Source organism: Equus przewalskii, chromosome 5 (genome assembly GCF_037783145.1).
Source record: "Equus przewalskii isolate Varuska chromosome 5, EquPr2, whole genome shotgun sequence".
In the NCBI taxonomy this organism is placed as follows: domain Eukaryota; kingdom Metazoa; phylum Chordata; class Mammalia; order Perissodactyla; family Equidae; genus Equus; species Equus przewalskii.
In genome coordinates, this window is record NC_091835.1 from 24,261,323 (window position 1) to 24,289,310 (window position 27,988).

At 49.7% G+C, this 27,988-nt stretch overlaps 1 protein-coding gene across 7 annotated transcripts in view; it reads left to right on the forward strand.

The window, feature by feature from the left end:
* Positions 1–294: 294 nt before the first annotated feature.
* The window catches only part of TRAF3IP1 (TRAF3 interacting protein 1), a 52,336-nt gene continuing 24,642 nt past the window's right edge, over positions 295–27,988 (forward strand). The window contains exons 1-14 of one of the 7 annotated variants that reach the window (XM_070618784.1): positions 295–551; positions 3,881–3,949; positions 4,378–4,539; positions 6,373–6,513; positions 6,606–7,052; positions 9,527–9,598; positions 10,654–10,729; positions 14,923–15,018; positions 19,359–19,460; positions 22,211–22,231; positions 23,185–23,269; positions 23,741–23,824; positions 26,828–26,951; positions 27,169–27,205. In XM_070618784.1, coding sequence (XP_070474885.1) covers positions 429–551; positions 3,881–3,949; positions 4,378–4,539; positions 6,373–6,513; positions 6,606–7,052; positions 9,527–9,598; positions 10,654–10,729; positions 14,923–15,018; positions 19,359–19,460; positions 22,211–22,231; positions 23,185–23,269; positions 23,741–23,824; positions 26,828–26,951; positions 27,169–27,205 — 1,639 coding nt within the window. In that variant the 5' untranslated portion in view covers positions 295–428. The remainder of the gene's footprint in view (positions 552–3,880; positions 3,950–4,377; positions 4,540–6,372; positions 6,514–6,605; positions 7,053–9,526; positions 9,599–10,653; positions 10,730–14,922; positions 15,019–19,358; positions 19,461–22,210; positions 22,232–23,184; positions 23,270–23,740; positions 23,825–26,827; positions 26,952–27,168; positions 27,206–27,988) is intronic. The other 6 variants (XM_070618785.1, XM_070618786.1, XM_070618787.1 and 3 more) reach the window with 6 other exon arrangements.

Sequence of the window (27,988 nt, forward strand, 5' to 3'; positions counted from 1 at the left end):
AGATAACTTAGTCCAGTCCCCTTGAAACCTGTGAAACGGGCAACGGTAATTTTGGGAGCCTGGAATCGTGGTCACCTGTAACACCGGGCGAACGTGCGCTGCTTGCCGAGGCTGTCGCGACGGTGGAGGGACACGGCGCTGTCCTTCGACCTGCAGGCTGAAGCCGCTCCTCCGCAGACCCGGCTTAGCGTGCGCGCGCAGCCGGCAGGCGGTGGGCGGGGCGCCGGGCGCGTCCGTTGCTAGGGCCGCGCCGCCCTGGCGACCGAGCGCCGCGGCCCCGCGCACGCGCAGTGGCGGACTCCGGTGCACTGTGGGATGGAAACCCGAGCGGCGCTTCGAGGCCGGAGCGGGCGGCGGCGGCGGGGCCGGCGGCGGCCGGGCGGCGGCGCTTAGGCTCGGCGGGCCGGCGGGGCGCCGGCGGCGCCGCCATGAACGCCGCGGTGGTGAAGCGGACGCAGGAGGCTCTGGGGAAGGTGATCCGGAGGCCGCCGCTGACGGAGAAGCTGCTGAACAAGCCCCCGTTCCGCTACCTGCACGACATCATCACGGAGGTGGGCGCCCGGCCGAGGCCGGGGTGCGGGCCGGGGGTCGGGGCCCACGGTGGGGGTCGCGGCCGGGGTGTGGGCCGGGAGTTGGGGTCGAGGTGCGGACCGGGAGTTAGGGCCCACGGTGGGGGTCGGGGCCGGGGTGCGGGCCGGGGGTTCGGGCCCGGGTGCGAGTTTGGGGTCATGGTCGGGGTGCTGGCCGGGGGTCCGCGCCCAGGTGTGAGTCTGGGGTCAGGGTGCGGGCCGGGGTTCAGGGCCCAAGGTGGGGGTCAGGGCCCACTGTGGGGGTCGGGGTTGAGGTGCGGGTCCGGGATCCGGGCCCAGGTGGGGGCCGGGGCGTGGATGCGGACCAGGGGTTCGGGGCTGGAGATCGGGTTGGGGGCCGGGGGGTGGGGGCCCAGGTGCAAGTCGAGGTCGGGATCAGGGTTGGGCTCAGGGTCTGGCCTCGTGTTGCTATGCGCGGCGCCTGCCCGAGGAGCCGGGCCTTTGGCCTGGCCTGCAGCCTGGGGGAGGCGAGCGCTGGGCCCAGTTCCGCGGTGCCTCTGCACAGAGTTCGTCGCCCTCACCCCTGGTCTCCCCTTCTCACCCATCCTGCTGGGCTGTCTCTTCCGGGAGTCTCCGGGCCCCTGAGGGAGCATTCTTTCTTTCCAGCTTACCCATGTATCTGTTAGAGCACATCTTGCATCCTGCCTGGCAGAGCTGTTTCTGAGATTTTTTTTTTTCCTGCAGTGCCTAGCACATGGAAGGTGCTGAGAAATCCTGGAAGAATGAAATTATTCTTTTTTATACCCCACTCCCCCAAGTTTCCCTCTGCATTGCTCTGAAAAGTGGTCACTACGTATTGGATACTTAATAAATACCTGTGGGTGAATTTATTGAAGGTGGTTGTAGGGGGACCTGAAAGGAAAAAACTGTAAAAGAGCAGGGTAGTATTTGCTGATAAATGGCACAGCGTGCCTCCAGTCGGGGTTGATTGTCTAGAGCTTTTCCTTAGTGGATGGTGAATTCCTGAATGATGGATATGGTAACTTGTTTGTTGGCATATCCCAGGTGAGCTGCACTGGGTACCGTACACAGAAGGTGCACAACAAACATTCATTGTTGAATGGAATCTGTCAAGGCCCGGGTAACTCAGAGTGGCAGCGCCCATTTCCATGGTGCACCTTGTGGCGGGGGGAGAGTATTGAACTTGGGAACTTGGTCATGCTCTGTGGGAATTAGGAATCGGGTTGAATTTGCAGGTTTCCAGGGCTGCTAACCTCCCGCCATGTTGGTCCTCAAACTTTATTTCTTACTCTTTTCCACAGGTTGGGCATCTTACTCTTCCACAAACTTGGCTTTACTCTTTTCTCCCATCTTAACTTAGCTTATAGTGTGTGCCTCTGTGCCGAAAACCCTAATAGTGCTTAAACTTCTCTGGAATCCCAGCCACATCCCAAGGGCTGTCTTGACTGGCCACTACCTCCTTCTGTGCTGGTCCAGCACTTACACCTGTCGTGGACAGTGTTTGAGGAAGGGACACGGCTGTGTGCTGCATTACCTCCGCCCTGTGAAGTGGGCAGGTAGCATCCTCCAGCCCAGGAGAGAAGAAGTCAGTTAGCCAGGATGTGAGCCTGGCTGACTGCGGCCTCACGCTTTTATTTTCTGTGTTAATCCTGCCTCCCCACTGAGACAGAGAGCTGGGAAGGAGGCTGGGGGACGTGCCCCATCCTGTGGGTCTTAGTGTGGTGCTGGGCTCATGGTGGCAGCTGTCCCCACCTCCTGGAACCACTCGTCGGCTCTTCTTCCACAGATTTTCCCTAATTTAATGCCCAAATTAATTTCTCTACCTGTGTAAAGATAAATATGTTAATTGTCACCACTTGATAGAGATATTAGAATGATTGACATCTCGGAAAGCATTTTTAGCTAATAGGTGAAGAGCCTCTATGAAAATTCTTACCTCCTCAAGCATTGTATTCAACTCACCATATCAATATTTTAGCTACTCCTAAACTAATTCTGCCTCTTTTATAAATTGATGCATTGATCTTGTGACATTAATATCTCTTGTTTCTTAAAATTATTGCTTGCAATTTTAACTGCCGGCAAACTGGGAGAACCTCACAAGAGACAAAATGAAAAGCTTCCAGGAATATTAAGTGCAGGATAATCTTAACATTCCACCCATCTTCTCAGGAAAAATAATAGCTCAGCTCTTAAGTAGTTTGATGAGGGATGAAAGGTAGCTTAAGTAACAGCTGGCTGTAGCTTGGTGTCAGGGAGGGAGCCTGATATGAGGGACGGACTGTTTATTTTTTTTTCCAAACATGTCTTGTGGTAATAAATATGGTCTGTATCCACCCAGGACACACACATAGACACATGTTCCTCCTTACTACGTATGGTGCAGTCTGATATTTATTTTTCTGTTTCATTTTTTAAAAAATGCTTTTTGCTACCCATTATGTTCATTTTACCATGACTTACCGCATTTTGAAAAACTGGTCTGAGAGAACCCAGGGCCCTGGCCGTGTGTGGGGGTGGGAGCAGAACAGAAAATCACTACCCAAAAGCTCCTTTTAGGGGTCCTTGGGAGGTACGGGTTGACTGAGGAGAGAGCAGCACAAAAGTGACACTGCACAGAGCGCCCCTCTGTCCCGGGAACTGAGCAGTACGGTGGGGAGGAGAAGGTCCTTTCCGTCCAGCTTCAGGAAACCCAGGCCGAAAAGTTCCCTTTTTTCGAGGGTCCATTCTCTCCACTGAGCCTGGGCGACCCTTTAAGACGCCATTCCCTGCTTTTGACCCTCTCAGGGCCTCCTCGTGGTCCTTAGGTTAAGTCTGTATTCCTGAATGGCTTCGAAGGCGCCCCGGGTCAGGCCCCTGCCTGAGTCTGCCTCGGGCTCCTTCTGTCCCGACCTTCCTTTGATCGTGAACAGGACCCTCTTGGCCCTGGGCCTTGCGGGAACTGTTTGTTATCCTGGCACGTGCTTCCTAGGTACTGCCTCCTCCAACTCTCCTCCTGTCAGCCTCTGGTCTCCGTTTAGACAGGATTTCTTCTGGGAGGTGTTCCCTGACGCCCCTCGCCCTTCCACATTTGGATTAGGTCCTGAGCTGTGCTCCCTTAGCGCCCTGCGAGTCTTTATGACGTTGGCCTGCCCCCACAGCCCGGTGGGGTCTGCCTGGTACAAGGCCTCGCCCATGGTAGACACGCACATGTTTGTGGAGTGAGTGAATGAATTAGATTCTGGGTGCGGACAGATTCTGACGGCCCCTGAGTGTGGGGCTCGGTGGATGAGGCTGATGGAGAGGCTGTCCTGTGGGGTGCTGACCACGCCTTGCGTTATCTTTTGAAGGTGATTAGGATGACTGGTTTCATGAAGGGCCTCTACACGGACGCTGAGATGAAGTCTGATAATGTTAAGGTGGGTTTGGGGGGTTCCTCCCCTCACGTTAATGAAGGTTTTTTTTTTTTTTTAGCAGTATAGCTGTGTACTGTGGCATGTATCATTTATATGCTGATATATGATCGGAAGACAAGTGTGATTAATTTGTGAATTGCCGTATACCCTTATTTCATTTTCTCATTTTTGGCCACTTCATATCATGCTAATTATAGCCATTGAGAAATGGAAGTAGTGTTTCAAAGGTCCATGCTGGCCCGTGAACTAAAATTCAAAGCTTTAATGGATTGTTTTTGTTTTGTTAAAAAGAGTCAGTATTTCTAAATGTGGTGTACATCTAAAAATAGCTTTTTATATAAATAGGAACTGTGCTTGTTGAACATACTGAAGACAGTACAAACTCTTTTTGAAGAATTTTAATGCTTACTTTTTAAATGGAAATCTTTCAGGATAAAGATGCAAAAATTAGCTTCCTGCAGAAGGCCATAGACGTGGTGGTCTTGGTTTCAGGAGAGCCACTGTCGGCAAAACCAGCGCGCATCGTGGCTGGGCACGAGCCCGAACGCACAAATGAGCTGCTCCAGAGGATTGGAAAGTGCTGTCTCAGCAAGGTAAGTGCTGCGGCCCTGCAGCCTTAGATTCAGCAGAGCTGAACGACCAGCAGTGGGGGAGCAGCCTGAACGGAGCGGGACGGGTTTGAGGAGGGAGTTTCTGGCGGCGTGTGTGGAACGCTGCGCTTTGAATCTGATCCAGCCTGTTCTGGAGCCTCGGAGTTACAGGAGAAGTAATGTAAAACTGTACGGTGAAACGGATAAGGGCATGTTAGGCACAAGTTCTACGAGCTTCACATGCAAGGGAGGGAGCTCCACGGGCACTTTGCTCACGCCCAGGCCTCCACGCCCTGAATTCCTTCTCATTTTGGGCCTCCCTTCAGGCCAGGTGACTGTTTCCTGCCAGGGCCGGGGAGCTCCAGCCAGAGGTGCTGCTTTTCTTCTTCTGTGGGGCTCTGAGACGTCCCTGTTCTCTGCTTGCCTTCCCAGCCTCCGGGGTCGGCCTCCCTCCCTCCCTCTCTCCAGGCTGTTGTTTGCAGGGCTGTGCTGCCTGTTTCCCTTGTGCGGGGATTGAGACCCTTGCCGTGGGCTGGAAGCTTGGCCTCCCTGGCCTCATGCTCCAGCCCAGGCTGCGTTTGCCAGGACGCTGGAGGAGGTCTGCGTTTGGTGATGGGAGCAGCTCATCCCCAGGGCCTGCCTTTGTGGGAGCTGAGTAGCCCCCGAGGGGAGCGGAGTTGGACCTTTACCAAGAGCATAGCAGACACAGCCCTGTGTACCTGATGGGCTGTGGGCTGAGGGCTAACCTTTGATGTTATCAAAGTGGGAAAAGGTGGGTTTCTGCCTGGACAGTGGCAGTGGGGGTGCAGTGGGGAACTTGACCCTGGTCTGTGTCCAGCCCTCAGGCTTGGAGACGCAGAAGCTGATTTTGCTAGTGCTCTGGCCCCAGGCCCCACCCCTGCATCCTTCATGTTTCTCCTCTTTCTAAAAAAGAGACTCCTGTCTTGTCTGCTGAATCCTTTCCGGGCTTCCTGTTGCCTCAGGCACAGCCAGCGGCTCCGTGGCATGGCTGACGACCTGCTGCCACTTCCTCCCCTCTGGCTTGTCTCTCTCTCATACCTGTACCCACACCACCCGGTCTCCTGCACGGGTTGTGCTCCCTCCTTCGTGCTGCTAGTTTCTCGGTGTGGAGCTGCTTCATCTGGCAGCAGTGTGGGATCAGCTGCTCTTCCCGGAGTCCTGGCCTGTCCTCCCTCCCGGGCTGACTCGGTGCCTCTGTCGTGTTCCTGTGGCACACTGACGTTTAATCGTTGTGTTTGGCCACCTCCCTCAGTACACAGCATGTCCTCCGCCCGTGGTCTAGCACCTGGTGTGTAACGGTCACTCTGTGCTTCCTTGTGGAATGAGTGAGTGTGTGAGGCAGGGGCGTTCCTGGCCGGGGGTGTTGAGGGGCTGTGGAGGGCGGGCCGGGGTGCAGCAGGAGGGGTTTGTGCGTTTGGTGGGGCTGGAGTTAGATCACGCCTCAGGGCTGTTTCAGTGCTGGGCCTCTGTGAGCCTCTGACAAGTGTGAGGCAGTTGTAGAGCTGTGGGGTCAGCTTTGCTGTCCTTGAACAGCACACACGTCCACACTAGACGGCTTGGGTAGAATTTAACTGGGTTCCTTTAGCTTGGGTGGACTGCTATTAAGGACTGAAGTGTGGAGGTGATAGTTATAGGAGATGCTGTGCTTTGTGATAACATTTCCTTTTAATATTTTATCCTTTCGTTCATTGGGTTTCATTGGTAGACAAAGAATCCATGTAGTGACATTGAATTTGAATGTCGACATTCGAATTTGTTACGTGTGCTGACCTCATTTTCACCTTCCTTTTCATTTCCTCACACTCGGCCAACAAGCTCTCCAGTGACGACGCGGTGAAGAGAGTGTTGGCTGGAGAGAAGGTGGATATGAAGGGGAGGACCTCGCTGACATCGAAATCTCAAGAATGGGACAATAAGAACACGAGAGAAGAGCCCAAAGTTCATAAAGATAAAGAGGTGAATTGCAAGTTGCACATATCTGAAGTGAGTCTTTTTGTAGTTCAGGTAAAGACATCTGTAAGTGATATTGTTGACTTTTGCTTTTTCAGGATAGAAGAAACTCTGAAATAAATGAGAGAAGTACAAGCAGAGATCGGAAACAGAAAGAAGAATTGAAAGAAGAAGGCAAACCAAGAGAAAAGGAAAGAGACAAGGAGAAGACCAAGGAGAATGACCGCGATAGACATAAAGATGCCGAGAGAGACAAGTACCGAGAGGGAGAGAGAGAGAAAACCAAGGCCAGGACCAAGTCAGAGAGAGACCGAGACAGAGACAGAGGCAACAGAGACCGGGACAAAGATGGGGACCGCGAGAGAGAGAGGAAGAACGAGGGAGGAAGGGAAAAGGAGAGATGGAGAGACCGGGAGAGAGAGCGCGAGCGAGACAAGGGCAGGGACAGGGACAAGGACAAGGACAGGCGGAGGGTGAGAAACGAGGAGCCTTCCAGGGACCCCGACAGGGAAAAGAGCAGAGAGCATGATAAACCGGAGAAAAAGGTAAAGTCCTGTTTGAAAACTTCTGCCTTTGACTTAGAGTTTTTCTCTAAAACAATTTTTGTCTTGATTGTAATACGATTAGGAAATTGATTTTCTTTATTGTTAAAGTTAATGACAATCTTGGATTCCTCGTAGAAACCCAAAGAGGTCCCAGATTTGGCTGGGTGTTCTAAGATTGACTGCTTGTCACCTCTGGGCTGCAGGTGTGTGCATTCGGGTATTTTTCTGAAGACTTTGGAGCAGCCTACCTTAGCGTTGTGAGCAGTCTTTACAAGGCAGCCTCAGCTGTGTGTGAGTTCTTGGGGCCTGGGCGTGGTGGAATTTATTATGAATTAGGGCTACTTTCTTAAGTCTTTTAGGCATTGGCAGATAAGTACAGTAAAACCTCAGTGTACTGAATTCGTATTTAATTAAAATTTCAGGTAAATTTAGGATTGGCCAGAAAATTTGTTTGGTTTCAGTATTTTCTAAACGTGCAAGTTACTTTTGAGCTCTCTGTGGGTAATGTAGGTCTCCCGTTAGGGCTAGTGTTGCAGATGTTCATGGGGACATCGTATAATTATCAGGCGTCCTGGAAAGGTTCTGCAACTCTTCTGGGCTCCAGCTGCTAGAAAGGAGGAAGCCGAGGTCTGGAAAGGTTCGCCCAGGAGGGGTGGGCGGCCGTGAGGGGCAAGGCCTGAGCTGGTGCTTGCGGCCCTTTCCTCCTGAGACGGCCGTCTCCGTTTTTGGCGTTGCATCTCAAGGGTGCTGTCCAGGGAGATGGGTGGGTCCGATGGGACTGACCCTGCAGGAGTCCTGGAATCTGGTCTTCGGTGGAAGTTGGTGTACGCTTGGTTTGGTTAGTAAGTGAGCTGGCGTTCTCCTGGGAGCCCGGGGTCTCCCACAGGCGCTCTGGAGTAGTGTGCCCTGTTGTAGATGTTCCTTTAAGAGTTTTAGAAATAACAAAGACATTCCCCATCTTTTGCCTTCTTTTGGAGGTCTAAGGAAAAGTGTTCTTCACTGGCCTGATTTTTCTGGGCCACTAGCATATTCTGGTATATTTTACTGTGCATGAGGCGGTCCCTGAATGGGGTGACCTTCTCAGCTTCCAGAGTCTTCAGATCAAGTGTTCCTATGTTATGTTTACTGAAATTGCTGATGCTGTGACTGGTTTTTTAAATAGACAGTTCCAAGGAGAAATTTTTACAGGCTATATGGGACATGTTAGAGCCAAGTGCAAGGGATGGTTCTGTTTAAAAGTGTGTGAGACCGGGGTGAAGGGACCATGTTCCTATGCAGAGCTGGTCCTTATTCGGCTGAAGTCGGATTTGTGTAGAGCTTTGGTGGTGGTTTTGCTTGCCGGCTCTTCTGTGTAGATCTGGGGTCCTTTATGGAGTGGGAGTCCAGGAAGCAGCATGCTGTCTCCCCAGGTGAGCAGCGCTGCCAGGTGGTGAGCTGTGGAACCTCCCAGAGAGCCGAGCACCTGGAGACGTCTGTCAGGGCAGCTCTGGCAGGCAGGGGGCTCAGTTCCAACCCAGGCTGTGCCAGACTGCCTTCACCCTCTGGGCGATCCCTTGAGTCGCCTCCGTTTGGTTTCTGCCTGGCAGAGACAATGATGGGACATTGTCAGCCTCCCTCTGGGTTTCTCTGAGGCAAAGGCGAGCCAGTGGGTGTGAAGGCGTCTGGAGTGGTGAGAGTGTGTCTCCGTGTGGCCTCAGGCCCACGTGGCCGTCTGGGGCTGGGTCTCCTGCCCTCTGCAGGCCGCTGCTCGCAGAGCCTGCAGCCAGGTGATTACCGCTGCTGCGCTCTGGACCTTCGGAATTAAGTTCTGAGGACATTCAGTCCTGGAAATACTGAACAGGTGGCCTTGGCTTTTCAGTCTTCGTGGAGGGAAATCCGAGTGATTGCGTCTCTCCTGCTCCTTCTGTCAACATGTGTCTTCAGATTTGATTTAAGGTGGGAGATTTTTTTGAGGTGTTGATTTAATGTGTGTACAGTTTTCATGTAGTTTATGTTTTGAGCGTGCTTTCCTGACATAGGGTCCGAACACTTTGCTTAAAAAGAGCTGCTCCGTTTGAAGTTGCCCCACTGTCAGAAGACAAGGATGGGAGCAGTTTTTTCTTGGGTTTTGGAGGTTTCCATTGTCACTCCTCCCTCATTTCCGGAGTCCCTGTGTTTTACTGCAATGTTCCCAGGCAGTTTGGCCTCACACAGGGATCCGGTCTGTCCGGGGGACGCTGTTCCAGGCTGTTTGCTGAGAGGCGCTGCCTCTGACGCCCCTGCCGCCTGGTCTGCCCCCGCCGGGAGAGACCTTGGAAGGCCCTCTGGGTCCAGGCGCAAGACGGGCACAGGTCATCAGAGCTGGAGTGTGACGGGCGCCCTGTGGGAAGGGGGATCTTGTTGGTCACTGTCAGAGAAAGCATCTTCATGTGTTTTTACATGCTACAGACTTGAATCATTCTACAGTATGAAGAAAAAATCTTTTTTTTTTGTAGTCATCAAGTTCAAGGGAGGTGTCTAAAAAGTTGACAGATGGCTCTTTTAAAGACTCCAAAGCTGAAACAGAGGTAAACTTTAAAAAATAACTTTCAGAGATGTAAACCCGTAGCTGTGTTGACATAGTCACTGCTGTGCCGTCGTCTTCTCCTGGGCCCCTGAGACGCGGGAGGAGAGTGTCGCTACCTCAGGCTCACACGTAATAGGTCCGTATGTATTTTGTGGTGAAAGTAATGATGAAGAGCTGGTGGAATGGATGGGGGTGTTTATCCTGAGCTGTTCTGTGGTGGGCTCCTGGGATTCCTTATAGCTTTTTTTGACAAGCATGCTATGATGGTGTATGAAGGGACAGGGTGGTCACTGGGGAGAGGATGGAGGTGGCACTTAGGATGAGTGTGGGAGAGGGTTAAGTCACCAGGCAGACAGGGAAAGGGAGGGCCAGCTGGAGGAACCCCTCCAAGCTCTGCCTGGCCTGTGTGGGACCCTGCAGTGGGTTTCCCGTGGCTGGGGCTCATCATCCCCATGGCGGCCATCCTGGGGAGGTTAGATTCATCCCAACTTCATAATCCAATTCGCGTCTCAGAAAGCGTATCCACGCAGCTGCAGGGAAGATGAACAAGGTGTGGAGGCTGGGAGGCTGGTTTTGAGGCCGTTATGGCAGGTTGAGAGAGGTGGCGAGACAGGAGCTGTGCCAGTGATGGGAGGGATGGGATGTGCTGTTTTCTCTGATCTGTGCTCTCTTTAAACATAGTGTGTATGTTTTTACTCAGAGTTATTTACAAATGCATTGAAGTAATTGAGCGTATAGCAACAGAGGTTGAGTCCTCATAAACACACCTGATAAGACAGTGATTCTCAAAGCCTGGTCTGCGGATTGCTGACCTTTTAGGGCTGCACAAAAAGATGGAGTTCTAAATGCAGAGTGAGAGATGTCTCAGCTCCTTCCAGTTCTCTCTCGGGTCTCGGGTGCTCCGTTGTGCTGAGTCGGAATCAATTCCCCTTTATTGTGGATACTGCTATTGCGGCTCCTGTGTGTTCTTCCCCAAGCGGAGCTTGAGTAATGAATCTGCTCATGGTGTTGTTGTGTGATGCGTCAATTAATTTTTTTCATTCTCTTTTCTTTAAGACTGATATTTCCACTAGAGTATCCAAGACAGTGACAACAAAGACATCAAAGCGGCGATCCAAAAATTCAGTGGAAGGTACTGCAAAATTTACTGTATAAGTAGCTGAAAATATCGATATTAATTTTTTTGCCTTAATCATGATATCTAGTAGGAAAGTATCAACGGCTAGACAGCAGATCTGCTATAGGGAGAATGAACAAAGACCCTGTGACAATGATGAAGATATGTGGCTTTTACACACACACACACACACACACGGACACACATGCATATACATGCATACATACGTGTGTGAGCTCAGGACACTGGAGCGGAGGAGCACCTCTGTGCTGGAGATCCATGTTGCAAAAAAGGCTGTGATCGAATTTAATTTTCCAGAAATATTTATCAGTCATCCCTGTTTCATTGACACTTGTCTTTTGAATTGGTAGGCAAAATTTAATCCTGATGCAGGGTGGACATAAAGAACATCCTGCTCTAAGACAGATGATGTTTACGCATTTAAAAAATAGCAGAAATTATCATTGGGAATCAAGCTAGAATCTAAAAGCTGAAGCCGAAGCAAACAGGCCTAGCCTGGAGTTTGCCCAAGGATGGTTCCTCGTTGTGACAGACCAGTAAGTAGGGAAAAAAGGCCAGTCTGGTGCTGGAAAGTACTGCTGGAAGCTTTGAACTGAACAGTAAAATTAGTTTGAGGGAGCAGTGGTCATTCCTGAAAAGCCAGCCTCTTCCTAAAGTGTAAAAGCTAAAGAAGTGTGGCAAAATGTAATAGTTGGAATTTTTCGTTTAGAAATTAAGCTTAAATGCTCAGTGTCCCTCTTTCACAATAATATGTGATACTTTAATGAACGTTTTTGTGCCAGAAACTTCTTCTCTCTTTGGGTGGCCTCTGTCGGGCAGGTTGCCAGGGGCCTTATTGCTGGCACAAAGGGCATGGATGTTTGCAGCTTTTGGCTGCAGTGCACCACTGACCGGACCCTCTACCCCACCCCTGCTCCAGGGTCTTAAAGGCGGGCTGATTTTGATAGATGAAAACCAAAAAATGCTCTCTCTCTGTAATTCCTGGTGAAATTGCACATTTTTTCACGTGTATTATTAATTTTATTGACTTCCGTGACGCGTCTGTTCCTTCCTCTGCCTGGCTCCTCATTGCCCTCTTTGGAGCATCAGCGTTCTTCTCCCTAATTTGCACGAGCTCGCTGTACGTTAAGGACATCTGCCAATTTTTAAATAAGTGTTTGTTTCTTGCATTTTCCAGCTCATTTCTTCTAGTTGTTTGGTTTCTGGCTTGCCTGGATGTTTACTTTTTGGGCACTGGAAGCTGCCGGTCTTCTTCTTGGAGTTTGTCCTGAGACGAAGATTGGTTTTATCACACATTTTGTATTTAATCTTTTTGGTTATCTCTTATTTTAATTCATGGTGTAAGGCGAGGCTCTGACTTTGTTCTTGAGAATAGCTTGCCAGGTGCTTCAGGAGCGCGTGCTGACAGTACCCTTCCCTCCTGCTCTGTGATCCCCCGTATGCCTTTTGTCCTCTGTGGTCTGTTTTTTTTGTTTTTATTTTTTACTTGCACTGTTTTCTGTTTGACTCCTAGTTTCCTGTTGTTCTTTTCAAAAAAGTTTTAAGCGATTTTATTGCTTGATTCTTCCAGATGTATTTGAAAACGACTTCATGAGTCAAAGAACCCAGCTCCCACAAGACGCGAACGTGGGAGGATGTAGCCGGGCTTGTGTTGAACTTACACTTTTGTTGTTTTGGGAGGATCGGGCCCCTCTAATCTCACGTCAGTGCAGGAAGGTGTGTGTGCACGTGCTAGGGCGTGTCCGTCAGTCAAGGGTTGTGTCATAGTTTGTTTGGTCTTTACTGTTTTTGGAAATGGTGTCTTTCTTCCCCTCGTTATTTTTTAGCGATTATTGTTGGCGTGTAGGAGCCTTGCTGATATTTGTACTGTATCTTAAATCTTGCCTTGTGTTGAATCCTAGCTCCTCCGTTGCTATTTTGGATTTTCTAAGCTGACAGTCTTTTGTTCTTTTCTAACAACTCGGGATGTTTGCATCTGAGTTGACTGGTGAGCTTGCGCTTTAGGGCCCCTCTAGACAGTCTTCACGAGATTTTGTTATCAGAAATTTGCGAGCTTTGTGACATTAAGCTTTACTGAGCTGTTGACAGATTGGCGGATGCTTTTCTTCTCTGCCCACTACCCAGGGCGCTGATCTCCCCCCGGTCCTCACCCAACAAAGTTGGCACTCCACCCTAACATTCAGGAAAGTCTCTGGCACCCAGGAGGTGCGCGGCACACAGGCGCTCTGTGTTCCACTCGAGGGGGTGAGCCTTGCATTTACTGGGGTGTGAGGCTATCACATTCCTTAGATGTATTTAGAATCTTAAATCCATTCTAGAATCCAAAGAGCGTTTTGCATAAGAATATGATAATTTTTGGTTATTTTTAAGTAGCGTATTATAGCAGAACTAATCATTTTGAGTTAGAGTGCACTTTAATTTCATTTGTTTGATGATATGCAGTATTACAAGTTAAGTTTAATACGTATTTTCCTTGTGCAATTTCATGTCAGGAAGAAGGGACTCTAGAACCAATGAAAATAGTCTTTCCCCTATGAAAAAACATAGCTCTTCCTACAGTGTGGCTAAGAGGGAGCGTGTGGTGACACAGCTCAGTGAACCCCCGCAAGCCCCCGTGGAGGCGGGCAGTGAATGTCTGGGCGCTGCACCTTGTGCTGCCTGGCCCTTTGCGTCCGTTTGTCATTGAACTGGTGGAGCTCTGTGGGTAGTGCAGCAGAGATGTGGCCCTGTATGAGGGGGGCCTGGGCTCTAGAGCACTGCCCTCTGGCTGGGGTGGAGCAGGGCAGGAGGGCATGTGGGCCCCGCCTGCCAGAGTGGCAGGGCTGCTGCAACTATGCGAGGTCACTCATGGGCTGATATGGTCCATTCGAGCCTTCCTTTCTTCATTCTGCAAGCGTCTGAGGAGTCCCTGCCCTCCTGGAGAACATCACATGGAGGGAGAAGGCAGAGAAGGAAGAGCACCCAGGGGTCTGCATCCACGGTAGTGAGCAGGGAGGGAAATGAAACCAAGAGAAGCGTGGGGGCCAGTGTGTGGACAGGGAGGGCCTCTGAGCAGGGTACCTCTGGGCAGAACGCTGACTGGATGAAGGAGGGCATGCAGGTGTCCAGGAATGGGCTGAGGTCCTGAGCTGGGGACAGGCTTGCCTGTTTGAGTGACAGGAAGCCTGGCGGTGAGGCTGGAGCATAGAGAGGAAGTAATGGGAGGGGCTGTACGAATGGGCAGGTCCGAGTTGTGGGCCACGTCAGGCGTGTGTTTGATGTAGTAAGTGTGAGCAGAAGTCCTTGCAGGGGTTTAAGCAGGATAGGGACATGATTTGACTTAGCTTTTAGAGACAGCCCCTTTTAAAACTGGAGAGGGGCAAGAGTGGAGGCTGGAGAGCATTTAGGCAGCTGTTGTGGCACCCAGGTGAGAGGCCGTGATGGCTGGGCCCCGAGTGTCACCGGTGAGAAGACTGAGTGAAGGATATATTTGACAGGGGAGATGACAAATATGCTGATGGATTGGATGGCACTTGTTAGAAAGGACGGGAGTCAAAGATAAGATCAGTTTTGTGGTGGAGTCTGGGCACCTCCGTGCTGTCGTTTATCGAAGTGGGAGACCTTCGGGAGAAGCTGGTGCTGGCCTGGGTGGCAGCACCAGGACTTCTGTTTGAGACACAGGAACTTTGAGATGCCTGTGATACAGCCGAGTAAGAGTGTCGAGACAGCAGGACGGGTAGGCCTGGAGTTCAGGGAGAGTTGAAGAAACGGGAGTCAAAAATGAAAAAATTGGGAATTGTTAGCGGACACATGGTCTCTCCAGCCGTGGACCTTCATGCAGTAATGAATCGGGGATGGTGGAGATGAGGAAGGGCTTGGTGAGCGCTGGGTCCGCCAGGGTCGAGCATCAGAAGTGGTGAGGGAGGCTCCTGCGCAGGAGACAGGCCAGGGTCGAGCATCAGAAGTGGTGAGGGAGGCTCCTGCGCAGGAGACAGGCCAGCAGGTCGGAGGAGGGTTTGGAGAGTGGGGTCCCGAAAGCCAAGGGCGGGAGTTCAGGCATTGGGCTTCCTGGAGGATGGAAATGGCCGTTGAGTTGATGAGACAGTGAGTTGGCGACCTTGGCATAAACCCCTATAAATCCCAACTAAAGCAACCAAACACGAAAGCCTTTGCAATCTTTTAATCTGTTGTTAACTATTTTATGTCAGGAAGAAAGGAAGATAATATTTCAGCTAAAATTTTAGACCCCATAGTGTCTGGATTAAATAATGAACCAGATCAGGAAACTACAACTTCAGAAATAGGTAAGAAAATACATTCTTTAGTTTAAATTCCTCATCTCTTTGGTATGAAATATTTACTTCTCAGTGTAGTTATGTTATTTTTTATCATTCTAACCACTTTGATGTTCATCAGATTTGTTCCTGAAGATCACAAATGACTTATGTTCTGTTTGCTTTAACTTGCTAAGTTATGTGGTAAAGAATAGTAAGCCGGCTTTAAGTTAACCTGTACATGCCTTTTTATGTATAACTTATTTTCCATCTAAATCAAAATGCCTTCTTTATCTTGCTGTTGGGATTTTGTAAAACAACGTGGATAGTTAGAGAAATTATCTTTCCTTTCTCCGTCTCACTCTGCTGTGTTCTTTTGAGAAAACGCTCCCCAGTAAAGCTTTTAAAGTGCTTGCTTACGGCCCTTTGGGGATTTGTTCCCATGGCTTGCCCATTTATGTTTGAGGCTGGCAGTGTGCCGTGCTGCGAACGTGTCCTCACCCTGCTGATGTGGAGCAATTAGATGTATAAATTCAGAATTTCAAATTGGGTATCCTTGATTAAATATCGGTAGCTGTAGTCTTTTGTGATTTAAATTAAATTCTTCAGAAATATTAGAATTCTTGAGTGACGTGTAAGGGAAACAGTAGCGTAAATCTCAACTCTAGGGAAACATAAAATTTTTCTAGGCTGAACTTGCCTTATATCTGCTTTTTAAAAATTCTATGCCTGTAGCTAGACTCTTTCTCTGTGTACGTTTTTCCCTTTAAGACTCGAATTTCTAAGAGGAGGGATGTTTCAAGCATTCTCCTCCGTCACGGGTTCAGCAGGTACAGTGGAACAAGTGATCCGTGTTTATGTTATTCCAAGTAGGTCACCGTCTGTGATTTATCTGGGTCTTCAGCAGTGTAGGATGACAATAAAAGGTCGCTGAACTGGAGCAGAGTGATTTCTGACTGATGAAAACTCTTCACAATGGGCACGCATGTAGCAGTTCAGCCAATTTTGTGAGAGTGTATTTCATGTTGGCGGGAGCTTTTCTCAGCTGCATGGTCCTTTGGGAGGGAAGCACCAGGCGGTCCCTGTACCGCAGGGGAGGAGAGTGGGCGGAGGTGGAAGTTTGAGCCGCAGATGGTCCTGTGCGGGCAGCTGGGCGGGCCCGTCCCAGACCAGTGGGCAGAGCTCTCATCTCTCCTGCTTACCTGCTGGCTGGCCTTGAGCAAGCCACAGGGCTGTGTTCTCTGAGCCACAGTGCCCCCATTGGTAGATGGGTGTGAAAATACCTGCCTGGAGGGTCAGTGAGATGATGTCCATAAAGTGGCTGGCTTGTCACAGGCGTCCCATCCATGACCTGCTTTATTGCAGATCTCTTTGGTTTATAGACAGCCCCAAACCAGGGTGAGAGAGTGCTCATTCTGAGAAAGTACAATGGATTTAAAATAGAAATAGTTATTTAGACATAAATCATCGCTTTGTAGATATTGTCTACAAGTGTGAAAATAATATAAGCTCCGTATTTAAAAAGCAGAAGGCACTCCAACAGCTGATTCTCTGTTGAGCGCTTTGCAGAGATTAGAACGAAGCCTGGCGCCACCTGGTGGCCGTGAGCAGAGTCCCGCACACTTGGTGTCCCCTCCTCTCCCCCTTGCGCCCTGCCGCAGCGCACGCCCTGGGTCCCTGTCATCACAGTCACGCATGTCATCTTGCACTGGCAGTCCTTTCAGTTTTGGAATTCAGGCCTTTCTCACATGGGTATGATTTCCAGATTCCCCTTGGCTCTCAGCTCGTGCTTCAAGGAAAAACTGGGCCCTGTTGTGCTGACTGATCCAGGCCCTGGCTGCCCGTGCCCGATGCCAGGACCTGACTGGCCTGTGTTTCCACGGGCATCAAAAGTGAATTCGTGGATTTTGTTTTTATCATTTTGCTTTTTCAGGTGGATTGAAGAATTCAACAAGGAATTTATCCATTTTGTCCCCCGCTCTGTCCTGTAATGCAGGCTGTCTGATAAGCCCGTCCCCCTTACAGCTGTTTGAGTTCCAAGTTTTCCTGGAATGTTACACTGTCCATACCTTTGTTTTGCTTGGTTTCCCTCACTTCATTTTGTCCCTCACTTCATTTTGTTTTATTGTTTAAACCTTTGTATTATGAAAAATACAGAAAAGTAGAAGGAATAGTATGCTTGACACCCATATACCTCTCACCTAGATTCAGTAGTTCTAACATTTTGTCATATTTGCTTCTTCTGTAGCGATATATTTTTATGAACTGTTTCAAAGTATATTAAAAACATCCTAATGCTTTACCTCTAAATACTTTACCATGCAGCTCAAAAAATAAAGATGTGCTCCTACGTAGCCATAAAATTATTGCAGGTAACAGATTATTGTTCCCCAATAGCATCTAAAACCCAGGCTATATTGTAATTGTCTCAGAAATGTTATTTTTTTAAAACCAGGATCCAGTTAAGATTAACATATTGTATATTTTTTATTATTCTTTTTGTCTCTAACTTTTTGAACCTGGAGTAACACCCCCTTCTTGCCCTTTTATTCCAGCACATTGACCTTTTGGAGAGATGAGGTTGCTTGTCTTATAGAGCGTCCCTCCTCCTTTCTTTTTCTGCTTGTTTCCTTGTGGTGACATTTAACCTATGCCACCCCTCTGCCCCCTGCTCCTCCCCGTATTTCTGTTAGCTCTCAAGGGCTGGTTAGATCTGGGTTGAATGTGTTGCTTTGCCCTCACCCCAGCATGGGTGATGCTGTGCCCTTTATCTCATCTCCTATCAGGATACACATAAGTGTCTCTGCATCTCCTAATAGCATGCTGAGACTGGTCACTGGGCCAGGCAGATCCCCGCATTTGAAACCCTGGTTAGATATACTCAGTAACTCTGTGCAGCTAACGTTTGCACACAGCACTGGCAGGATGGCAAGTTGCTTGCTGCTGTGTTGTGGGCTGTGTGTCTGGTCAGCGAGTTTCGGGGGCAGTAATTGCCGTAGACCGGCCCACGGCCAAGTGCGGTGCTCCCTGCTTTGTGCATAGGGTCTCGTTTGACTCTTATGCTCGCTCCAACAGGGAGGGCGCGCTGTGGCTCAGAAGGGCAAGGAGCCTGCTCCAGGGTCAGCGCTTGGCAACCTTAAAACTTGGGAAGTCTTGATGCCAAGGCCCATGTCCTCACCTGCGAGGTTCCTTGTAATTCAGACAACAGCTTGTGCTACCTAATGCCCTGATTTTTTTTTGCCAATTCACAGTAATTTTAATTTTTTATTAGTGCATTATTTATTTTTTTAAAATTGTTCTTTGGCGAGCTGGTTAACCTGCCCCCTATGGTTGAGTCGATGGTGGTATTAGTAGTGACTGTATAGTCTGTTTTTATGTTCTTCCCTTTGTGTGAATTTGGGGTTTAGTAAATCTTACTTAAGAAGACCACTAGAAATGTTCTCTGTAAGATATCGTAAGTAATTGTCTACTTGAATCAGACTGTTTAAGTCAGCGTCATTCTTATAGATTAAAAATTCTTCTTGGAAAATTATGTGTTATCTATTTTATGTAATTCTATTACATAAAATAAAGCAGTTCTTTGATATTTAATGACAGGTTGATTCTGATATAAATTATTTCTTTAAATAATTTTAAGAAATTTTAAGATTGTGTTTCAGGAAAGGGAACATTTTTCTGATTTTGCTTTTGTCTTCTGGTTTCATTTTAGAGAGTGGGGGTCCTTTACTGATGGGTTAGTTTTCTACCCTGGGTCCTGCCGCAATTCAAAATCTGTTCCTTCAGCACCTCCCTGCCCCTACATTTGTTTTTAGTAGAAAAGATGTTTTGTTTCTCAGGTGTTTGATATTTTTCCTAATGTGACAGACATTGACACATCAGTCAGTAATCAATAGATGAGTACTTGGGAGCTTTCAACGTGTCCAGGGCTGTGCACTGTGCCAGAGATACTTTTCCTCTCTCCTGCTTTCCCGAAATCGCCACCTGTCTGCAGCTCCTCGACTCCTGGGCCTGGCTATCGTGGGGAGGCGAGTAGAGACCAGTAGTGTCGGGGTGGTTCTAGAAATGGCGGTAAAGAGGCCAGTCTGCTTTGGCTGTATGGGCCCCCAGCCTCTGCCTGGGCTGAGGGCCCGGGGCCTGCTCACAGTCTGGGCGCCCCCCCGCCCCCCACCCTGCCCTCACGCCGGTCCCAGAGCCACACCTGGGAGGAACGTTCTTGGTGCACGTTCTCGAAAGCGCCTTTGGTCAGTCCTTCGTAAACTCGCAGTGTGGGAAAACATAGATAAGTAAGTGTGCTCTGTGTTAACGAAGCCATTGATGACCAGCCTGCCGTGTACACTCTTAATGACCCATTTTAAACTGTTTTATGTCAGGAACAAAAGAAGCTAATACTAACTCAGCTAGTGTTTCAGATGACAATTCAACTAGTCTGTGGCGTGACAGCATTGAGCCAGAACCCGCAGTGAAGCAGAAAGGTAAGAAGGACCGGCCCCCTCAGTCCTTTCCTGGTGAGGCAGACCGAGTGCTGCAGACGCCACGCCGGCTGTGCAGGCACCGCTCTTCTCAGAGGTGCCCCTTGGGTCTGCGACCACACGGACTCCAGTCCCTGTTCTTCATACGCTGGGACTGCACGTGGCGAATGACTCCCTTTGGCCTCTTTATGTAAACCGGAGTGGAACATTCTAGTCATTACTTGATAGCACCAGAGTCTGTCCTGTGTCGTGGTGTTCGTGCTGAGTGACATAAGCAGCAGCTTCCTGGCAGTGTCAGGAATGGCCCGGAAACAAGCTTCAGAGTGACTGCTTGGGAGTCCTGCAGGCCAAGCCACACTTTAAACAGCTCAGGATGTTGTCACTTCCACGATGTTTCTATCTGTAATGTTCTTTCAGTGTCTTAAATTGTACCTCGGTGAGATTCTGCTTTTGGCATAATTTTTCCCAGCATTTAGAAAAAAACTGTGGGGAAATACACATTGAGCATTTGTTTTTAAGGTCCTGGAGCTCCTGACAGGCCTGGGGGGTGCAGCACCTCATGGCATCGCAGGTCCTCCCTGGGAGTCAGGGCTTGTGCTGGCGGCAGCAGCGGGGCCAGGTGGGCGAGGGGACTGGGGCAGCAGGGGGTGTGCCAGGTGAGGGCTGACGTGTCGATTTGTTCAAACAGAAGATATTTGTTGAAGGCCTGTGTGTTAGGCCCTAAGGCAGTGAGTGCATTAGTGGACAGAGGTTGGATTGGAAGGTGGCCCCGTGCCGTAAGGGGTGCTGGAGGTAGTCTGGGGTGGGATGGACTTTGCACCTGGGGTCAGGGAGAGCCTTCGGGCAGTGGGCGGGGCGGAGAGAGTGGGGTCACCTCGTGCCCAGCCTCATGACCACAGGAAGCGAGTGGTATTTTTAGGATGAGTGGCTTAATCATATTCAGATCATGTTAATTGGGCGGCTTGGCGAGTAGTCAGGAGGGGAGAGTGGCCTGGACTGTGGTAGGACAACAGGGAGTGGAGGAACGGACAGATGCTAGAGGTGCGGAGACAGCGAAGGGCCGAGCAGGCCCCGAACTTGGAGGGAAGGTCTGGACCCGAGATGACCTGTGAGGGTTGTTGGCGTTCAGACAGTGTTGAGAGCCCAGCTCTGGGTGGGTCACCTGGGCTGAGAGAGGGAAGGAGAGCCTGCCATGTCTGGGCCTTGGCCCTGGAATCTGGGGAGGAGGCCGAGCTGGTGAAGGGTTCTGAGGAGGAGAGCCCGAAGACGGGCGGGGAAAACCCGGAGGATCCGTGAGGAAGGAGCCGGAGGGGTGGGGGACCTGATCTCTGGAGGGGTGAAACCTGCTGTGCACACTCGCTGTTGGGGGATCAGCCTGTGGCTCAGTTGCCCCACCTGTAAGTAACCTTTCTCAGTTCAATGAGAACTCAGTGTTTCCCCAACGCCGAAGGCCTGGGTTTGAGGAAAGACCAGGGGTTTGGAGTCTAGGGCCCCTGGTTGCACAGCAGCTGTTCTGTGCTGGTCTCTTCCAAGTGTGTGCTCTGGGCTGCCCCTCACTGAGGAGGGGGTCTGCTGCTCCCTGCTCTGCTCCTAGGCAGCGCTCCATCCCAGGGTTGACCCTGAGCCCCCCATTGTCTTCACACCATCCTTCCAGTGGCACTGTCTGGAACCATGTTCTCCAGGCCCCTTTTACCTGCTGACCCTCAATCCTCTGTCCCCTGCCAATCCTGTTCTCTGTTGTGTCACCTCTAGGGTGGGCTGTGACCTCCAGGAGGCTCCCATGTTCCATACAAACAGGGTCCTATAGGGCCTCCCGGTTCTCATTTCCCCGTGAGCTTGGTGCCCCCTTTCCCCTAGAGCCGCCCTCCTAGGGCACCATTCCTGTAGCTCTCCGTAGTGTTCCATAGGCAACAGAAGGTTCTTAAAGTCCTCCTGTGGACAAGCTCAGGCGTCTGAGAAGTGCTTTTCACCCTGCGTTTGCATGTGCATCCTCAGAATGACCCAGGGCCCGATCTTCGTGGGTGTCATAACACGGTCCCGTCTGGAGGTGCGGCTGTGGTTGATGAGGGGCTGCACGGTGGCTGTGGCTAGTGTCTCTCTCCTGGCTGTCCCCTGGACCCACGTAGCTTTGGCTTCTCTGCAAATCTGTTCATGCATTTTAAGAGTGTGACACAAAGATGATCCACCTGCGGTTTTGAGTCCACCCCCCCTCCCCACCCCTACAAGTGCTTCCACTCATTTCCATAGGTCACGTTTGTCCCCAAAAAGCAGGATCCTGGGTGAAAAGTGGGGAGCTTGAGAAATGTTCTTATTGAGGAGCCTATGGAAAGAACACTTGGCGATGAGTCGTGTGAGATGGGCTGTTGTTTGGTTACAGAGTCATCACGTGGCCCAGAGGGGTGTCCGCCAGGTTCCCTGCAGTCAGTCTTCCCGGATTCCTGGCTTCGTCAGCTTCCGCCCCATCTGTCTGTCTCGTTCACCTCTGTGATACACTTTCTTCCCATCCCTGTTCCTGTTTTCGTGTTATAACATTTTGTGACTCATAGTTTGGTTTGTTCTTTGTCTTTCTATCTTTGACAATGAAACGATGGCAGGAACTAGAGAAGAGGCTCTGAGGGGATGATCGTGTCCCTAGCAGACGTCCACAATGGCTGTTGCATGTTTTTCTCTAATCCAGTTCTGCTCGTTTAGCTTACTGAGGTTCACTGACACAAAAGTTGATTTTCTGATGTGCCTTTCTTATTTTTTTTTAGGCGACTCTCCTAGTGATGCAGGTAAGGAATGGCCTTAAATATATGTGTTTCGTATAAATTGTGTACATGTGTATAGATATTAACACATCCTCTCAGATTTAGATTTTATAAATTGTGTTAGTGAAAGTAATTTAAGGAAACATAACTGTACCAATTTAAGATTTAATTTACATGTTTTATGTTTCAGAATCAGGAGGATACATTTCAGAATTTTTTCCAGAGTATAAAGTATATTTCCAGTATTCAGATTCTGATTTATTTTCACAATTTTCTAAGTATAAATAAAGTTCTTTTCTTTTAAATAGTGGAGTAAATTTAATTGTCTTAATAGCTTGGGCTTGTTATTTACTGATTAAATCTTTTTGTCAAAATGAAAAAACTTTGTTCAGATTATAAAAATAATATGGTACGTGCACAAAGTAGGAAAATTTTTAAATGCAGAAAAGTATAAAGAAGAAAATGAAAAGCACTGGTAAATCCACTGCTCATAACTTAAGTTAACGTCCTTCCAGAACCACGTATATGTAATTATTAGGTATATTACCATACTCCATTAATTGTGTATTAAGATGATGACATTGTTTTATATAAGACTGTACCATAATTTACTAACATTACGTGTTGTTTGTCACTGTTAAAATGATGGTGGGTGAGCATCTTGACACATGTATGTTTATATATGTCCATTTTTTCCCCTAGTTATGTTTCCTTTAAGTTAAGTTGCTGACTTGATTGACCTACCTTTTGAATCCAATTTCTTGAGAAGTTGAACTAGTTTGTATTTCCAGGGTTGGAGTGTACCCGTTTCCCCAAACCTTCACCAAATTTAGATATCAAATGACTTTTATCTTCATCGAAATGACAGATGAAAAAAGCTCACTTATATTTGCAATTATTTGCTGTTTTTTCACATATCTGTTAGTTGTTTGTGTTTCTTCTTTTGTGAATTGCTGATTGGGTTGTCATCCTTTCAGAAGGAGAACTCGGACCTTCTGGCCAAGACAAGTCTGAGGTGTCCGAGAATCCCGAGGTCCCTAACGAGCCCTCATCCAGCCTCAGGTGTGTACCCTCTCATCCCCAGGTGGCCACTGTGGCCATGCACGCTGCGCTCTGTGCCTTCCTCAGTAGACTTAACGCTTGAGTTGAGTGTTGGGAAATACTTGTACAAAGAAGCAAAAATCATGTATTTAGTTTTCCTGAACCTGAGGTGTAACTAACCACATGTAGAACATTTTAGAGATTTAGGGAAATTCATAATTATGGCTAAATCATGTCATGTTTTGATTACTGATAGTTCTGTTACTACTTTTTGTACCTTAAAATTAATGAAAATATAAGATAAAAGATGGATACTTTTAAACTTGTCAGGTTGGTGGAATGTTCTTAATATCCTGCAGACTGTGTCCTACCCAGCCTGTTGATGGGGGCCTGGAAATTAGTGTTAACATTAACCTGCGTTTTTTTTTGGTCCCCTTTGAAATGTACGAGTGTTTTATCTCCCTGCTTTGGTTTTCCCATATTTGAATTTAGAAGAATGCCTCGGCCTGGGAGTGCGAGACCAGCGCCCCCCCGAGTGAAACGACAGGAGAGCGTGGAGGTGCTCACGACAGACAGGTGGGGCCCTCGTCATCGCGCAGGGCTGGGAGGTGCCCGTGCTGAGAGGTGGGGCAGAGAAGGCAGCAGGTGGTGCTGGGAAGACTTGCTGTCGAGGAAAAGACAGACCAGGTTAGGCCCTGACCTCAGACCGCACGCCAGCCTCACGTTTCAGATGGGTGAGAGAGGAAAACACGTGTATTCGTGCATGTGCAACTAAGTCTTCACAATACCCGCGGAAGTGTATTTCTCTGATCTCTAGGTAGAGGATTTTCTAGGCATGAAAACAATGAGGGGAAAAATAGGAAAAAAAGATTTAAAGGCTTAATTGCACAAAAATTAAAAACAAAATATTGTCAGAAACTCATAAACAGTATAAAGACAGGCCACCGATAGGCCTTTTAAAAGTTTTACAAATCTACCTGTGGAGTAAAGTCCAAAAAAATCAAAACAAAAAAAATAGAAAAATAAAAAGAGGCTGGATCGGAGTGGGTTTCAGATAGAACAGGAGGCAGGAATTGGATACAAGTGTAGACATGTTTTTTGAGTTTTATTGCAAAGGGAAGCAAAGGAATGAGACAGTAGGCAGTGGGAAGGACAGTGTCAAGGGAAGTTATATTTTTTGTTTGTAAGATGAGAGAACTGGCACATTCTTCTGGTGATGGCAGTGATCCAGTGGAGAGGGGGGACTGGTGATGTGGGAGGGGCAGGACGTGGCGGGAATTGTTGGACAGAGTCCCTGAGTGGGCGAGGGGACATGGAGGGGTGGGCCTTAGAGACAACCGAGGAGAGCAGTGTGTGGGTGAAATTCTGGAAAGTTCTCTCTGGTGCTTCCTTTTTCTTAGGAGCCAAGAGTGAGTCTGGGGAAGGAGGAGCAGGAGGTCAGAGGAGAGAGAAGACGGGAAGCCGTTCTCCACCAGAGTGGGCTGGTGGATGGACTGGAGCAGAAATTCTCAGCCAGGGGCCACTCCCACCCCCAGGGGATGCTGGGGACACTGGGGCCATGTCTGGAGACGTTTTGTAGCATCGTGACTGGGGAGGAAGTAGAGGGAAGGTTCTTGGCATCTAGTTGTGGGATTGGAGCTAGGGATGCTGCTAAACATCCTACAGTGCCGGGGGCAGCCCCACCACAGAGAATGATCCAGCCCAGAGGTCCACAGTGTGGCATGCAGAGGCTGGCCTGGAGGAGCAGGCTTGATTGCTGGATACGTCAGGCGCACGTGGTGTCAAGCGACAGGAGTCAGTGGGCTGTGGACTTAGTTCTCCAGCCATGGTCAGCTGCACAGTGCAGGCACCAGGTGGGCAAGGGGTTGGGAAGAATAGGGTACTTGGATTGGAGATTGAGGGCTTGCCGTCAGCAGCAGTGACAAGGTGTGACCCTGGGAGTGTGACTGAGTGATGGATGCAGGAGAACTCAGGGACCCCAGAGCTGAAGGTTTGTGAAAGATCATTTCTCAGTACTCGCGATCCTCAAGAGTTGAGACAGGAGCAGTGTCGGCGGAAGCAGCAGGGAGCCAGGAGTGCAGGGGTGGGGCCTGGGACTGGCAGATGGAGGCAACAATGACGGGGTTGAGGGTGAGAGCTCTGGTTCTCTGAGTATCTCTGACAACATGAGATTCAGAATTGGCAGACTTTTGGGGGAGAATGACCTGGAAGCCACAGTAAGCATAGGGAAGACCCTCCCTCTGGGCCTGGCATAGGAGGGTAGTCTGTCTGTGGGCTGCAGGGAGGCACATCTTCCCTGGGGGCAGACAGGTGGTGGTGGGACGTTAGAGACCGAGGGTGAGGATGGAGAGGGTTTGCGGCTGAGGGAGGACACGTGGCAGAGTGTCTGGAGTTGGGGAGCAGTGGATGTGGGCCATGGTGGGGGTGTACAGAGAGAGTAAGAGACAAAGGAGAAGATGAGATTGGTCCTGGTGGAGGCAAGACAGGCAGTTGTGAGGGTCGGACGGGCCCTGGTGATCAAGTTGAGGACGTTTGGGAGAAGCGGGCATTGTTTCGAGAGCTCATACTCAAGTGCACCGATTCCCTCTTGACCTTGTGCATTGCACTGAAACACGGGAGAAGTTTGGGGGTGGGTGTGTGTGTGTGTGTGTGCGCGTTTGCATGCATGTGTGTGTATACATGTGTGCATGTGTGCTAGAGTGATAGGGAGTGGGGGAGCGGCAAGGGTGTTCAATAGAGCATGGCTGTGTTAAGTTGGTAGGGAAGGAGTAGTGGCAGGAGGGACTGACAGGGAGCCGTGGCATGTTTGGGTCTGGGGCCTGTGGTGGAGGTGCAGGTGTGGTGGGAGAAATGCCTGAGCAGAGGTGGTCTGTGGTGGGGTGACTGTAGGTGGGATGTTCCGGTGTGTGACCACTGGAGGCGTGAGAGAGCCCTTGGATGGAGGCAGTCACCTGGGAGGACCAGGTCAGGGCTCTTGGGCATTGGACTGGCTCAGAGTGATGGCAGGGCCTGGGGGAGAGGAGGTGCATAACTGGGGGTGCTGGGCAGGTTGAAAGGTCAGGGGCAGCAACTAGGAGCCAAATGAGGGGCCTCGAGGAGGCTGCTCTGTTCCCATGTGAGACTGAGGAGCGCAAGTCTGGGGTGGCCCTGGCCAGCGGGGCCCCTGGTGCCCCCCTGCCCTGAGCTTTTTGACTTGGGGGAATAGGCTGTTCCATGTGAGGGACTGCAGGTGGGGGGCTCGTCTGCCAGAGAGCCTGGCCAGGGGAGGGGGGCTCCAAGGGTGATGGTTAGGTAGAGGGCACAGCAAGGCGGGGACTGGCTATGGCCCTGGGGGCTGGACATCACTGGGGTGGGGAGCTGGCAGAGGGTAGTGCTCACAGGGACCCAGGCCTGAGGGGCTTCATTGAGGACACTGTTTCCAGACTTCACCTCTGCTTCCGCCTGTGTTTTGTGATGTTCTAGAGATGGTTGGTGGCCGCACTCTCACGTTACCTCAGGCCCGGTTCCAGACGCATGGGGTTGATGAAAATGTGTGAGCGACATAGCATTTCTAATTTAATCTAATTTCTTTTTATTTAGGACAGGGAGTGGTAAAACCGTCTCAAATGTGATTATAGATTCGCAGAATTCTGACAATGAGGAAGATGATCAGTTTGTGGTGGAGGCTGCCCCCCAGCTCTCTGAGATGTCAGAACTTGAAATGGTGGGTTAACCAGAGTGTGTGTGTTTATAATTACACTTGGACCACATTGGCATTAATCCTCCAGCATTGATTTATGTAGCACAGTTTTCCTCTAAGGTTTCCATTAGTTCTGTACCCTGTTTAACTTTGTCCTTCCTTTGATGAGATCCACGAAAGCATGATTTTGAGAGTTCAGCAAACCTGACCCTCCTTTTTTCCTCTTTCCTTTCCGGCTCAGGTACAAGCGGTGGAGGTGGAGGAAGATGAGAAGCACGGTGAGTACTGGGTGTGTGCACGTCTGTGTCTGCTCTGTGCATGTGCTTTCAGAGGATCCAACACAAATGAGCCTGGTCTGCCCCGTTTTGGTCTGGGGTCTGAATGGCAGTAAACAGGATGCCATGGGCATGATTGCCTGTAGGTGGAGGTTTTATTATGGGAGATGGTGGATGCTGCTGCCCGTCCTTCGAGGACTGGGGAGGGCGCGCAGGACCCAGGAGACCAGCTGTACGCGCTTACGCAGATGGCTCCTTTTCTTACCCGTCCACTTAGATTTGGGATTGGATGACCTCAAGTCATTCCCAAAACGACAGTTCTGTCATATTATTTGTTTTTTCCCCAAGCACAGTGTCTTCTTTTTTTCCAACATTTGTAAAGGCAGACAGAATAGTGTGATGAAGCCCCTGTACCCGATACGCAGCTTCAACAGTGATGGACTCATCTCGTTCTGTCTAAGCCCCCAGGCTGTGTCCCCTCCTCCAGACTGTCTTCAAGCCCTGGACCGCTCAGTCCTTCTGCAAACGTGTATGCACCTCTGAAAGATGAGGGCTCTTTTTAAAAACATAACCATAATTCTATTGTTGTATATAAAAAAGTAATAATTCTTTAATATCTTCAAGCCTTTTTTTTCCAGTTGTTCTGTATATTTTTTCTGCTTTGTTTGAGTCAGAAGCCAAGTAAGGTCCCTGCATTGCCGTCCACTCGCTTGACTCTCAAGTCTCTCTTACCTGGAGGTCCCCTGCCCCCTTTCCCTGTAATTTATTTGTTGGAGAAGCTGGTCA